Source organism: Adiantum capillus-veneris, chromosome 8 (genome assembly GCF_014529385.1).
Source record: "Adiantum capillus-veneris isolate H3 chromosome 8, ASM1452938v2, whole genome shotgun sequence".
In the NCBI taxonomy this organism is placed as follows: Eukaryota; Viridiplantae; Streptophyta; class Polypodiopsida; order Polypodiales; family Pteridaceae; genus Adiantum; species Adiantum capillus-veneris.
The window spans coordinates 120,633,794-120,648,115 of NC_140938.1; the positions used below are offsets into that span (position 1 = coordinate 120,633,794).

General features: G+C 43.4%; 1 protein-coding gene across 4 annotated transcripts; it reads left to right on the top strand.

The window, feature by feature from the left end:
• Positions 1-7,295: 7,295 nt before the first annotated feature.
• On the top strand, positions 7,296-14,090 carry CSTF64 (cleavage stimulating factor 64). 4 transcript variants are annotated; one of them, XM_086518446.1, is made up of 12 exons: positions 7,296-7,685; positions 8,581-8,659; positions 10,524-10,707; positions 10,837-10,861; positions 10,960-11,204; positions 11,291-11,368; positions 11,477-11,509; positions 11,963-12,382; positions 12,978-13,061; positions 13,134-13,400; positions 13,473-13,640; positions 13,720-14,090. In XM_086518446.1, the coding sequence occupies exons 1-12, from the start codon at positions 7,655-7,657 to the stop codon at positions 13,858-13,860; spliced, it is 1,755 nt and encodes a 584-aa protein (XP_086374572.1). In that variant the 5' UTR covers positions 7,296-7,654; the 3' UTR covers positions 13,861-14,090. The 4 variants fall into 4 exon arrangements, with proteins under 4 accessions (XP_086374572.1, XP_086374573.1, XP_086374570.1 ...); XM_086518447.1 differs by having other exon boundaries at positions 10,524-10,701; XM_086518444.1 differs by having other exon boundaries at positions 7,297-7,685; positions 13,134-13,640.
• Positions 14,091-14,322: the final 232 nt, after the last annotated feature.

Genomic DNA, 14,322 nt, shown 5'->3' on the forward strand with positions numbered 1-14,322 from the left:
GAAAGAGAGACTGTCTAAGCCACACACACACACACACACACACACACACGAAGAGAGAGAGAGAGAGAGAGAGAGAGAGAGAGAGAGAGAGAGAGAGAGAGAGAGAGAGAGAGAGAGAGAGAGAGAGAGAGAGAGAGAGAGAGAGAGAGAGAGAGACTTATTGGTCACTGCCTAGGCCGGACTGCACGCTTTGAATGCAAGGAGTATTTGCCGTCGCTTAGTAAGGACAAAGTTCAAACCAGTGAACCGTGATCCTGACAAGGAGCCCTGAAGTTGGCTTGGTTCCATGCAAGTGTGCCTGCATCCGTGCACCATCGCACCGGTCTCCGTATATGGTGTGTCCGTATGCACTCCTATGCATTCATGAGAGAGATAGATAGATTATGGTCTCTCCATTAGTTGAGCCAACTGGGAGCAGCCTGAGCCGCGAGCTCAGTCTCAAAATCCTCCAAGTTCCAACTGGAGCGCAGAGAGAGAGAGAGAGAGAGAGAGAGAGAGAGAGAGAGAGAGAGAGATAGATTTTATTATCGCCCTCGGAGGTCAAATATGACCTATGGGACCAAAGTTACATGTGATGTAGTATGTGTATGACTGATGAGTGACTCTCGATGCTCCAAAATTGTAGTGATGAGAGTCGCAATGGAGAGCCCACACTTTGGCTGGGAGAGGAAAGTGTGTAGGTCTAAGTTATGGCTGAAAATGTGAGAGAAGCAAGTTCGGATGTGATCAAAAGCTGAGCACTCTAGTAGTGTGTGGTACTCAGACTCTCGAACTTGCAGTGAGCATAATGTGCACAATCGATTTGACTCTTCTCCATTGCTCCAACGCCCTATCTCGCATCGAAGGAAATGGGAGCTAAGCCGAATTGCTGCGATAGTGCGTATCGCAGACAAGGGAATAGGCTCAAGCATGTAAGTGTGAGTACGGTTTCCTCTCTCAGCGAAGAACATGGTTTTGTAGTTGGGGGCAATATAGGTGGTGTAATGTATGAAGCGTGACCCACCGGATTTCTCCCAAGCCGTAATACATTGGCGTTGTAGAAAAGCTTCATTCACTTGAGAGTCAATTGAAGCATCATGTAGCAAGTGTAATGCATCCCATCTCCCAAACCACTTCTTTATGTCTTGCATCCATCCCGTGCTCAAGATCTTGCTTTTATGCGTCTTTTGAACTTTTTTGCTTGCTTCCCATGCAATTGTAGGAAGTCGATGTGAGGGGTTTTGACGCATCTTTATCATGTACTCCACAACCCTTTCCATGCCCATAACCTCAATTGGAAGAGATCCCGACTCAAGAAGTAGGAGCATATATGGTGTTTGTGTCTTAACTTGGAGAAAGTTTGTAAGAAAACGCTTTTGGACATTCTCAAACTCTTTCCAAGTAGACTTTGAGATGCTCCCGCCCCACACTTCAACTCCATAAAGAAGAACCGGTGTCACCAATGAATCAAAAAGATACTTCTTGAGAACCCAACACTTGATGTTTCCCGCATTACACATGTTCTCAAATGCATAATATGCTCTCTTTCCCGCTTCCAAACGACGCATAGCACATTCATGCCACTTGTGATTGGATGGAACCTCAAGGCCAAGGTACTTAAAGCTCTCAACAACTTCAAGTGTCTCGTTGTTGTACACAATGCATGGCTTCTCCTTATGGTTGGTTTTCACAAGCATAACCTTTGTTTTGGATTCATTTACAATCAACCCACTATGCAAGCAAAAGTTCTCAAGGACAACCATAAGCTTTTGTGCATCTTCTAAAGTGTGTGCTAGAAGCACTACATTATCCGCATACAACAAAAGTATGATTACCGCATTGCAAATAGTGGCCTCTTCAATGCCTTCTTCTTGCATAAAGTCAAGTACCATTTGTTCCAATTGATCGATGCATAGACAAAAGAGAGTTGGTGACAATGGACATCCTTGTTTAACCCCAATAGTGCTTACAAAAATTTCTGAAATTTCTCTTCCCATGCGCAATTGACAAATCACCTTCTCATAGATTCGAGAAACCGCAAGCATAAACTCACTTGGCACTTGGAGTTCTTCCATCCTTCTCCACAAATTGTTACGTGGAATCATATCAAAGGCTTTCTTAAAGTCTACAAAACAACAATACAATCGCTTGCCTTTCAACCGACTTTCCTCCATGAGAACACGAAGAGTGACAAGATGATCAATGGTGCTATGGCATCGACGAAAACCCGCTTGTCCCTTTGCACGCTTGTCATTCTCTTCAGCCCAATCACTCAATTTCATCTCCATTATGCACCCAAACAACTTTGCCATAAGAGACCCAATCATTATAGTCCGGTAGTTGCTTACATTCTTTGCATCCCCTCCTTTATGCAAAGGCTTAACCCAAATTAGTACTCCAATCATAAGGCATACCATGTTGAAGTGCAAGGTTGAACATATCACATATCCACTCATGGGTAAAATCTCCCGTCCATTTGATCATCTCTGGCTTGATACCTTGAAGATCTCCCGCTTTGCGAGTGGCCAACTTTTCAAGCCCACCGCATACATCCTCAATAGTAAAAAAAGATGGCATACATGGGAGTGAACCATAAAATGGCATTTTTTCAGTATTTTCTTGCTCATATAATTGCCTACAATGTGTGTACATATCCACTAGACTCAACTTACCAAAATTCTCAACCCGCTTGCCTCTCAAGTTTCTCCAAAATCTTCCACATGCATGTGCCTTTTCTTGGACTTGAAATTCTTGTTGCTTTACTTCCCATCTTCTTCTCTTCTTTTGAATCAACGCCTTGTATGTATGCAAATGACTTTGATAGTTGTCTTTGTCCATAGTTGCATCAAGCTTTATCAAGGACTTTCGAGCATCTTGACATTCTTTATCAAACCACCTTTTGCGTGATCTATCTTTGTTGATACCATGGAGATGCTTTATGGCAAAGCATTCTTCCGCACAAGAACAAATAGCTTTCTTGAAAGCTTCCCATTTAGTTTCCAATGGTGCATCACATTGAAGCTTTGTCATCCATAATTTTTGCTCAACCATTTCAATGTACATTGGTGCCCGTTTGAAATCCATACATAGTGATAACTTCTCTTTCCTTTGGCTGAGATTATCATGCTTAGTTGCTTCTCCACATGAAAGGTCAATACATAAGGTGCGATGGTCGGATTCCGGGGTCCATTGACCAAACATAAAACTCTTTATGCGATACATGATGGCTTCAGAGAGTAGCATATAGTCAATCACACTATCCCCATTATGTCTTCTACATGTAAATCCATTGGTTCCACTCCACAAAGATACACCATTGGCAATGAGCATACCCGTGCTATTACACATGTGTAAAAGTAACTTTCCATAGTGATCCGGCTCTTTCTCATCCATTGAAGTACGATCATACAAGTGAACTTCCTCCAACTCCCTTGAAATGTATGGCATATCAAATTGTTGAGTATCATGTTGCAATGTTTTTGTGCGAGCATTCATATCCCCAAATACAATAACATCACCTTCACCTTTGAAATAAGCAATGTCCTCTTCCAAATCAGAAAATGGTTGATCTCTATCCATGCAAGCATAAAAGGGAGAATCATGATGAGGAATGTAGCAACCGGCTACAAAAATGGGTGCTCTTTTTGGTGTCATAATTTTCAGCTATACATAACGTTTGTACTTGTCATCTTTCACAATTGATACAAAATCTTCCAATCCTTTCTTAACCATACATGCTAACCCTCCTTGTCCTCTTCGTTGCTTGAGATTCTTTGACCACATCAATGAATGTACATTGTAATCCTCCAAGCCGTTAATCCTTTGTGTATCATGCTCCCAAGTTTCAACAAGAAGTACAACATCGGCTTTGCTTGTTAGTTCATCAATGCCAACCCCCGCATTCCATGGGTATCCATTACAATTCCAAAAGCATATTTTCAATTGTAACTCGGTCTCATAGGTCACGCATCCCTATTTGCTTGAGAGACTTGCCTCCTCCTTGGGCACATTTTCTTCATGAGAGATCTCCTTGTTTTTATTCTTTTCCTCATATGCCTTGCGACGCATATTTTGTTGCTTAATAGTGCGATCTTCACATACAAAACATTTTGTATCCCTCAAATAGATCCAACTATTATCAAGGATAATCTTTCGCTTGGTCTCATCCGGCATGGTGCATACAATTGGCCGTTCTCCCGAGCGAGGAGCTCCTTGCTTCCCCACTCTATGTGCTCCATAGACCATAACTCCGGACATGCCAAAGTGGGTTTTGAAGAAATCTTCAATAACAATGGCAAGAGAAGGAGGTGTCTCTAACTTCTCTTCGGGAATTCCACGAATAACAATGTTCTTGGAACGTCGCTCCTGTTCCTTCAACTCCTCCACATCCACATTCTCAACATTCTTTGTTTGAACCATAGCTTGCATGAGTGAGGAATTAGAAACCACATTGCTACCACATACATCAGCCCAAAACTTGTTTGTGCATACATTTTTCATGTCGCATACATCCCGGCTCATAGTGTCAAATTTCTCCTCTTTCAATACATGGTCATGCTCTACTTTGCTCATCCGCTCCTTCAAAGCATTCAAGTCCACAAGAGAGCGTTTACATTCCTTGACTTCCTCTTCAAGTTGCATCAAACGTGTTGTTTGCATCTCAAGTGTCCTCTTGAGATTCTCATTCTCAACCACAAGTACCCTTAGTGTGCCATTCTCCATTGCAAGTGCTCGTAAGTCTTCGCCTTGTTTGTTTACAGTCTCTTGCAATGATACCAAGTACGCCATGATCATGGTTTCTGATGTTGTTGGTTGGGTGGTTGTGTTGCTAACTCCACACTTAGGAGATTTTGGATCATTTTCCACAATGGTTGTGGACCTTGTTGAAGAAGAAGAACCCTTGCGAGTGCCGGAAGACATTGTATGTAAAATAGGAGATGAGAATCAATTTTGTTGAACCTGTTCACTTCAAAAATGCTGCTACAGAAACGCCTTCCATAACTCTGAAAATTTCTGTCTTTACATCAATGCGTAGAGGACTTCGTGCTCTTCGATTGAGGCTATAGATCACCCAAATCGGAGTTCGGATGAAGAAGTTATGATCAAAAGAGTGGACTGCTGTCTACTAGGTAAAAAAACGGCTACACTGAGAGAGAGAGAGAGAGAGAGAGAGAGAGAGAGAGAGAGAGTACTACCAACGAGGAGCAGACTGTACGGGAAAAATCAATTTCACAAACATACAAAATTCCATTTAAGGTAGATCCAAATTAGAGGGATCCCCCCCCCGTGGTGGAAGCACCTCAGTTCTCGCAGTGTTCCCTGAAGGCCGGCGGTGGCGCAAATGGATAGCGAGACAGAGAGAGAAAGAGAGACTGTCTGAGCCACAGACACACACACACACACACACACACACAGAGAGAGAGAGAGAGAGAGAGAGAGAGAGAGAGAGAGAGAGAGAGAGAGAGAGAGAGAGAGAGAGAGAGAGAGAGACTTACTGGTCACTGCCTAGGCCGCCCTGCACACTTTGAATGCAAGGAGTATTTGCAGCTGCTGATTGCCGTCACTCAGTAAGGACAAAGTTCAAACCAATGAACCGTGATCTTGATAGGGAGCCTCGAAGCTTGGTTCCATGCATGTGTGCTTGCGTCCTTGCACCATCGCACCAGTCTCTATATATGGCGTGTCCGTATGCACTCCTATGCATTCATGAGAGAGATAGAGAGAGATAGATAGATTATGGTCTTTGCATTAGTGCATTAGTTGAGCCAAATGGGAGCGTAGCCTGAGCGGCGAGCTCAATCTCAAAATCCTCCAAGTTTCAACTGGAGCGAGCGGGAGAGAGAGAGAGAGAGAGAGAGAGAGAGAGAGAGAGAGAGAGAGAGAGAGAGAGAGAGAGAGAGAGCCTCCGGCTCTGCCGACCGTACTAGAGAGTAAAACATTAAGATGAGAAGAAACGCAAGGGCGACACGTAGTGGCAGGTGGACATGAAATCAAAGGAGATGCTTGACCGTTGCCAGGAACTAGAGGAGCTGGCCGGCGTGGCCAAGATGAAACTGAAGGAGATGCTTGAGTGTTGCTTGCTTCGCGTGATCGCAAAGCTGGAGTCCAAGGAAAAGCATGGTCACATGCGTCCGACCACTACACCGTTCATATCCTGCATCCCCTCAACACGAAGGACATTTTACTCATCCAAACTCACAAACGCGCCGAGTTCCGAGTATTGAAGCAGAGGCGGCTATGGTTGGATGTGGGCGTCGAGGACTCGAGGTCCTGGAAGCTCTTTTTGAGTTTCCACTTGCCACATCTGTGAGCTCATTGGATGATTTTCTTACCCTCTTTTCTCGCACGTGTTGCACCGCAATTGATCTGCTTTTGTGAGGGTGATCACAAGAATTGCTTGAGCATTTGCTTCACAGCAGCAACAACAAGAGAGAAAGAAATACACCCGCAATAAGAGGGAAAATGGTTATGGAAGCAATGCTATTGAATAATGATTAATCAAAGAGCTTTGGCTACGGACGACTAGCATGGATGTGGTGTGGACGACCATTGTGGTTGCATTTGATAAGTTGATATTTGGAGCCAGGGCGCCTCGATTTCCCACTCACTTTCACAACCATATCGGGTGATCAAGGACGTGAGCTTGCTTGGATTCGATATCTGCTTAGGGTTCACTTGCGTGAAGCAACAGCTAGAGGGATATTGTTCGAGAAAAATGTGTCTCAGCTTAATATCATGTAGTTTTCAATTTCAAAATTTTCGGTTGAGATCAAGAGGAAAAGAAGAAATTCTGCGCCAAAATAGAGAAACATAGTGTAAAAACCCGCAAATTAAACCTAATTTTCTAAAATTTCGTGTTGGCAAATTCAAGGAAAGGAATTTAGTATGTTTGGAAATGATTTTTCCCGAACACTGTAAAGGGAGGAAGGGCACGCAAGCGCGCGCGTGTGTAGATGGGAATCACAAGATGTGTATGCACGATCCCGTAGGTTATAAACGCCTTCCAAAGTTCTCAGATCCCATGGAGGCGGCCCTGCTGCATGGCTGACGGGCAGTGCAGAACCCGATGAGGCTATGCAGAAGTTCTCTATGTCACGCTGTTGTGGTGCTACCTATACCTGTGCTTGCGCTCTCTAAGCGTACACTACGTCCACAAGGGTTGGCATGGTAGACGATGTCCAATGGTACGGGTTGTTCTGAACGAGGCTTGAGAGTAAGAGGGCCGAAGGTGGTGCCGTTTTACTAGTAGTAGATAAATAGAAAGATGGTCGATTTGGGAAAAAGCTGTATTGTCTGTTCGTTTAAGCATGCAGTGTGCACTCTTTCAGACTCTAACCCCGCTCTCTCTCTCTCTCTCTCTCTCTTTTTCTCTCTCTGTCTGAGACAGTCGTACCCAATTGAAGTCAATCCACGCACTCTCTACCCCTCACACACACACACACACACACACATACACGACATACAGGGACCTTACGAACGGGCGCACGCGCTCACCCTAACGCTCGTACAGATCAAACGCAGCGCTACCCGTCAATTTGTTCTCTGCAGAGGATAGGCTCTTCTTCCCGCAACCCTAATACTGCTTCTGGGCGATGTCGACCCCCAAAGCGTGTCCAACCTCCTCGTCGAACACATTTGTCTGGATCTTTTAGGGCTTTGGGAACCTGTTCTCGACATGAGCAGCACTCAACACCGCTGCGTCTTCGGTATGTTCTAGGCCCGTGTTCTTTTCTTTCTGTATTGCACAAATCATGGTTTTCAGTTTGATGTGACCTATACTACAACCTGAAATGCCTTACACTAACTTTCTCTGAGGAACCCCTGTTATCACGTCTAACGAGTTGAAATGGTGGAAGTTTGGGCTGACGAAGCATGGTTATATGTTTTTGCTTGTTGTTGGGATTAGTCGTCAGTTTTATTAATCTGGGCCCTTAAGACCAATGAAATTCCTCTTCTTTTACATGCCTTATGGGTCACCGGTGGATTGTATTGCATGCAAAACAAGACTGTTTGCGCCTTTGGGCCCCCCTTCATCATCAAGTATGGAAATTGAGATTAGCGCATATTGATATTAATGCATATCTGTCAGTAGGACTGCTGTTAGTTGTTGGGCATTTCCATTATGTTTTGTTTCAAGTGACTGTATCCAAGTGATGATTTCTTTTGTCCTGACCTTACCAATGCATTTCTGACATGGCAAGGTCAAGTGACAGGAATTGAGTGAAACTTGGTAAGTAGGAGGATTGAACCACGAACATGTGTTTGGATTATGCTTGCTTTTTGTCTTCACTAACTGCCTCCTTTGCTTGTCAATTGACCAGTTGTATACCCATCTTTCTACCTCTGCTGCATTCCACTTCCATGATGTCCATGGTACACATGCTGTGCTAAACAAGGATTTTGAATTTTTTTTGTAAAAGCTAAGAAAAATTGGCCCATAAAAATTTGTATTAGTGGTTAAAGGAGGAGCAAAGCAATTCAACGCATTCCCATGACCATGAGAGCTCCATCTCTCATTTTCATGTTTATTTCAGTTCATTTGGCTCTCTTACAGCAGCAAATATTATGAAGGCAGTTTTGACAGTTGTTTGTTTTTCACAGTTGGAAATATACCTTATGACGCAACTGAAGAGGAGCTCATACGCATCTGTGAGGAAGTTGGACCAGTCGTCTCGTTTCGGTGGGTTTATGAACAGCCTTAACAAAGAGCTCCTTTTCAAACGTCTCAGGGGAATAGAGTTTACTTTGTCCTTGTTGATTATAAAAGTGATGGCTAATTTGCAATGTACATGGTCATCTCTTTGTCTCTCTAGTCTCCATCTATAGTTCCTATTGTTGTCTCAAGACAGCCCTCCCGAAGCGTTTGTTCTTGCATGCATTGCCTGTTTTTTTGTGATGGTATTCAAAAATTTGAAAGTCTTTAACTAACAGAGGGCATTTCACTTATTAGACTAACAATTTGTGCTGCTGATGTTGTGTCATACAATCTTTCGGCTTCCTTTATAATATTGTTGGCAAATTGTTGGGAAATATGGTGCTTAAATTCGACCAGTCATTGGATGTCTGGATCAGTATCATTCATTGGTACATGTCGAAGGGGCTCATTATTTTTGGTGTCTGAGTATTGGTTCAAATAGCTAATGAGCACCTGCAAAACTTCATGTAATTCTAAATTCTCGATAACAAGTTCGACAGAATTTACTGATGTTCGCGTTGCTTTTTTTGACAAGGACTTCACGGTTTTTTGATTAGTAACCAATGACGTCTCAAAATATGTATCTGATGTGATCTTTGAACTTGGTCGATTGATTTCTGTTGGATTGTTAACTTTTCACATAATCTGCAGCATTCTTGTAAGGAATTTTATTTCAGCATATAACTAATGCCCCAACAAATTAGAGCAAACTTTGATCAGATAGGTTATGTTGGTGATTACGTCCACATTTGAATTCTTTAGTACTAACACGGTCCGCTTCAGGCGGGTGATTATTGGCGTTCTTTCAGTGGACATTTCTGCCTGTAACTTCATGAAGGCAAGTCTTGTTGAGTCTTAAAGTACGTCAGCTGGTGGGTCTTGTTCAATTGCGGAGTCCTCATTCTCGAGGCTACTTTGTAAAGAATTACAGTGTACAGTGCCTTGTGTAGGTTCATGACCTCAATAACTTGTTGCAATTGACTCTTCTGTGCATTTGGCGTCTCTCTTCTTTCACTTTCTACTGCTAAACGTGCTGGACAGATGGCCCTCTCATATTGTAATCTTTACTATTTTTCTTTTCATGCCTAGCTTCCCTTGCAAATAGAGGGGTGGCTGAGGCAATTGTTATGTTTCTTTGAAGAAATCAAACTACTTATATGGACTAAAGAGGAGTAAAGAGCAGAGCTTTAATCTGATTCACTTGATCAGATTTTGTATGACAGCAATGGAGCCTATTCCTTGTATCAAGTAGGAGTTTTATTTTGGTCAAGGTTGATCGATTCACATCCCTTTAGCTCACAGGGTCTCTTTTTATTTACGGTGTGCTGATGTCATATGTTGTTCTTTCAGTGTACTTATGATTATTAGAGAAGCGTTTGAAAGGGTTTTAGTTCTTATGAATGCTGATATGTTACTGAATATCTTTGTAGACGTGTAAGAAAAGGAGATCAAGTTTCTTTGTGGACATGTAAAACCACAGACCACACAGTTGTCGTGCATGCAGGCACATAATCCTTAGTTCTTTTTTATCAATTTGTAATTGGATTGATTGCCTCCACAAAACTCTTAAGCTTAGCGTTGAGGAGCTATTAGCACCCTTCAAAGCCTTACTCTCTTGGCCAAGGCCTTACTCTCTTGGCCAAAGCCAAGGTTGGGGAAGCAGGGTATTATCAAGCTGGAGTTTGATTACCATTGGTCCACCAGCATTGGTTGCTCACCTGTAACGATGATTATTTCTTGGAGAGATGGGCATGATTAGTTTGTTATTTTTAACGCTGACTTTTATTTTGGACGTTGAGGGCACCGAGCTTCCCGTTGAGGATCTTATCTAGGGTTCTGTTTCTGCCAGTTTGGTTATTGACAGGGACACAGGCAAGCCGAAGGGTTATGGCTTTTGTGAGTACAGAGATGAGGAGACAGCGTTGAGTGCTCGGCGTAATCTGCAGGGGTACGACATCAATGGGCGGCAATTGCGTGTAGACTTTGCAGAAAATGAGAAAGGAAGCGCTGATCGGAATAGAGACCAGGTAAAGGTAGGTTTTAAGCGTCGATTGTGCAGTATGAGGCCTGGGTATCTTTGCGTGCTATATGTTGCTTGTTCTTTATGAACACTCATATTTTATGCTAAAATTGGAGACCTCTCTGTTTTTTCTCTTTATCAGGGACGGGGAGGGCCTGGCTTTGTAGGTGAGCCCGACAGATTTTGATTATTTACTACCTAAGTTGTGTATGTATTAGATCACACAGACTTCTGTGCAATTTAATAGAGTAGCCCTGGTGTGCAGATTTGTCAAAGCAGAGTGGTGGACTGAAAGGGAGCAGGGATGTTTCCTTGTATCAACCTGTAGGTCTTCCTGCAGCGGTGTCAGCAGCAGCAGTCATGGCTAGTCTATTGGGAGCTCCACAATCGTCAGCCGGGAACATTGCGCAGTTGGGGGTTGCACGTCCACCTCCAGGTATTGATGCTCTGACAGTTCATCTGGCTGGCATGTCAAAATATCAACTTTATGATGTGCTCAATCATATGAAGGTATGTCGATGCTGTTCAGACTGTCTCTTATTTGACGCTTCACACTCAACGCTGGTCTTTTTACAGTTTATGGTTTGTGACTGCAGAATTTTATCCAACAAAACCAACAACAGGCTCGCCAGGTCTTGACGTCAAACACTCAACTGGTGAAGGCTTTGTTTCAGGTATTAAAAGCTTCAGCCTTCGCTTCTTAGTTGCACTAACCAAGATTTCAAAATTATGAAGTTTGGAAGTTGCTAATTTGTCGCTGGTTGAACTCCACTACTGTACAGGCTCAGATAATACTTGGTTGGGTTCCTCAAGTGGTGAGTCAAATTCCTTGAACTGCTCTTCAGAGGGTACATATGCAGTGTGTGTTTTAACTTTATGTCAGATATGACCCAGAGTTAGCTGCTGTTGCCTAAGCCTTTCTAAAAGCATTCTAAGTGTAAGGGTTTGTTTTTATCGATTTTTTTGTTCATTCAAATAAGATGCTCTAGTTTTTATTCTTTCTCTATTTTCTTGGCGACTTGCTTTTGTGTTTTGTGCTTGTCTTAGCCTCTCTTATAATCTGTAATGTCCATTTATAAAGTTCAACCTGTGTGCATGGCTGAAAGAATAAAAAGTTGGCTTCCAAATGCCTAGGAACTACTTTGTGTTTAGAAGAATCCAGTATTATGCTTTAGTTGTTTTCGTTATTTGATGCTGGCATGTCTTTGCTTAGTTGTTGATTCGAGTTTTGACATGATCATAATGCTAATAACTAGTCTGTTTTGCAGCCTCTGCAGAATTTGCAACCTCAAGGTTTGCAACAAGCTGCCACTATGCCAGTACAGCAGGGGCACGCGCATCAGGCAGCGAACAATTCACAGCTACAGCAAGGCCTCCAACATGCTCAGGCACAACGAGCTCATAACTATCCTTTCCCATTGCCTACTCCTACGCAGCAGCAAATGAGCAATCGGACAGGGCTGACAATGATCTCACAGCAACCACTTCCTCCTGCACCAAGCGGCCTTGGCCTTCCTCCGTTGAATCTTAACATGCAGCGGTCTCAGCCTCAGCCACCGCTTCATTTAAACCCTCCACCTTTACCTCAGCAAATCCGACCTATGCTCCCTCCGTCACCTCCTCAAGGTGCTCAGGTTTCGGGCTTGCAGCCTTCTCTTGGTCAGGTGGCAAACCTCCCCCAGATCCAGGTCTCTCTCTCTCTCTCTCTCTCTCTCTCTCTCTCTCTCTCTCTCTCAACAAGACTTTTTAGCTTGATAGTTTGCAGTACTACAGTAGGCCAGACTTTGCCACATACTAATGCAAATGGGCAACAGCCATACAACCGAACTTGTTTGATACAATCAAACAATTCCAGAGGCCACACCACCTAGAAGGAAAAAAAACCCACTGTGAAGGGTCGAAAAGGCCCTGAAACTGATATTAGACAGAAGAGACCTCTAGGGAGCTTCTGAAGGGATAGGCATGGAGAAACCATAGTTGAAAACTGGGACATAAGGATGTTTAAATCATGGAGCGCAATATGATCTGGTAAGAGGTCAAAAGATATGAGTGCAAAAACGGAGGGGAAATTAGAAAACAATGACGTGGTATGCACTAAAAGAAACAGATCCATAAATCAACTGCGCGTACATGCGCACACCTTGCATACTTCACCTCCTCACATCCTCTCTTTGTGCATGCGCGTGTCTCACCTCTTTTTCTTACAGAATGTCTCATTTTGTGTGTGTCTCTCATGCATTATTTGATCATCACATTGTTGACGTTCGTGGATCCATTATGCAGCAACCAAATGGACTTTCTGCTAATATGTCCTTTATGGGTGTTCCACCACCCTTGCCTAGTCAACCTCCTCCTCATATGTTGCAGGTCAGTACGAGACACCTACCATAATCTATATTTTGTTTGAGAAAGGTGTAGAGTTCTCAACATCTGTGACAGGTGCCTCGGCCAATGGGAGACATGGGTGGAAATAGTAGTATTGGACAAGGGGGATTGCCCAGCAGTGGGGGCCTTTTACTTCCTACAAGTGGAGGCATTTCACAGTTTGCAAGGGGTGCTGGCACAGACTTACCTTCGACTTCTGCACCCTTCGCAAATTGGAACCAATTACCGGCGTCAAGTGGTATTGTAGGGGCTCCACTTGCCACGACGACTCCGGCCATAAGCATGCCGATGAGTATGCCAATGGGTCTTCAAACAACTAAGGTAAACTCCAACATTCAGCAAGGAGTTTTGAGAGGTGCTCCTTTTGAAGGCTCGGGCGCCTTGCAATCGCAGGATTACAGCCAGTCTGTGATGCAGCCGCCTATTCAACAGCCACCAACCCAGCAATTGCACAATCAGCAATTGCCTAGTCAGCAATTAGCCAGCCAGCAGCTGCCTAATCAGCAACCTCCTAGTCAGCACTTGTCAAGTCAGCAACCACTTACTCAGCAGCAACCCCAGGTTTGTGTGCTTGATGCAATATTATTCAAATGCTTGCGAAGGTCAGACACTTGCCTTACAATTGCACATGTATGAATAGGTCTCGCTCGAGCCTGAACAACAGAAGGTGTTGCTTCAACAAGTGATGAACTTGACACCGGAGCAAATCAATTCTTTACCTCCTGAGCAAAGGCAGCAGGTTCTTGACTTACAACAGGCTTTTCGCAATCAGATCTTATAGTCTTCTAGTGGCAGTTGTATCATCGTCATTTAGCAAAGAAGATTGATTCTCTGATGTATTTCTACTCGTAGTCTTGGCTGTTCACTTCCTCAGGCAAATTGTTGCCTTGATTCTTAGTAATTTGTGGGTCAGGTGCCTGGTAAGATGATATCTCAACAGGCTAACATTTTGATGTGAGCTTGTGTGTTGTGCAAAGAGTGTTGAGTATGATTTTTGACTTGCGTAGTGAATTTCAGTTGATCCGTGTGATGGAGATGATAAATAAATGTTCTATTTTGGGGAGTTAAAAAGAGCATTAATGGCTTCAGGCAAATCATTGTAAACATCTCTCTCCACATAATTGTTGAGTAGTTGAATATGCTTACGCTGAGTTGGCACTGTGAGAGTTGAGGGTTAAACTTGTGGGTCATATTTATAGCGCATCGCTCCCTCCCGTCTTATGAGATATTGTCATGTTTTGTT

What these genes read in the sequence shown, in the direction of transcription:
- CSTF64 (XM_086518444.1), top strand. Translation starts at nt 7,655, where the DNA reads ATGAGCAGCACTCAACACCGCTGCGTCTTCG. An exon ending in GGACCAGTCGTCTCGTTTCG is followed by an intron (nt 8,660 to 10,523) that starts GTGGGTTTATGA and finishes TGTTTCTGCCAG; the next exon opens with TTTGGTTATTGACAGGGACA. An exon ending in TGGTGAAGGCTTTGTTTCAG is followed by an intron (nt 11,369 to 11,476) that starts GTATTAAAAGCT and finishes ACTACTGTACAG; the next exon opens with GCTCAGATAATACTTGGTTG.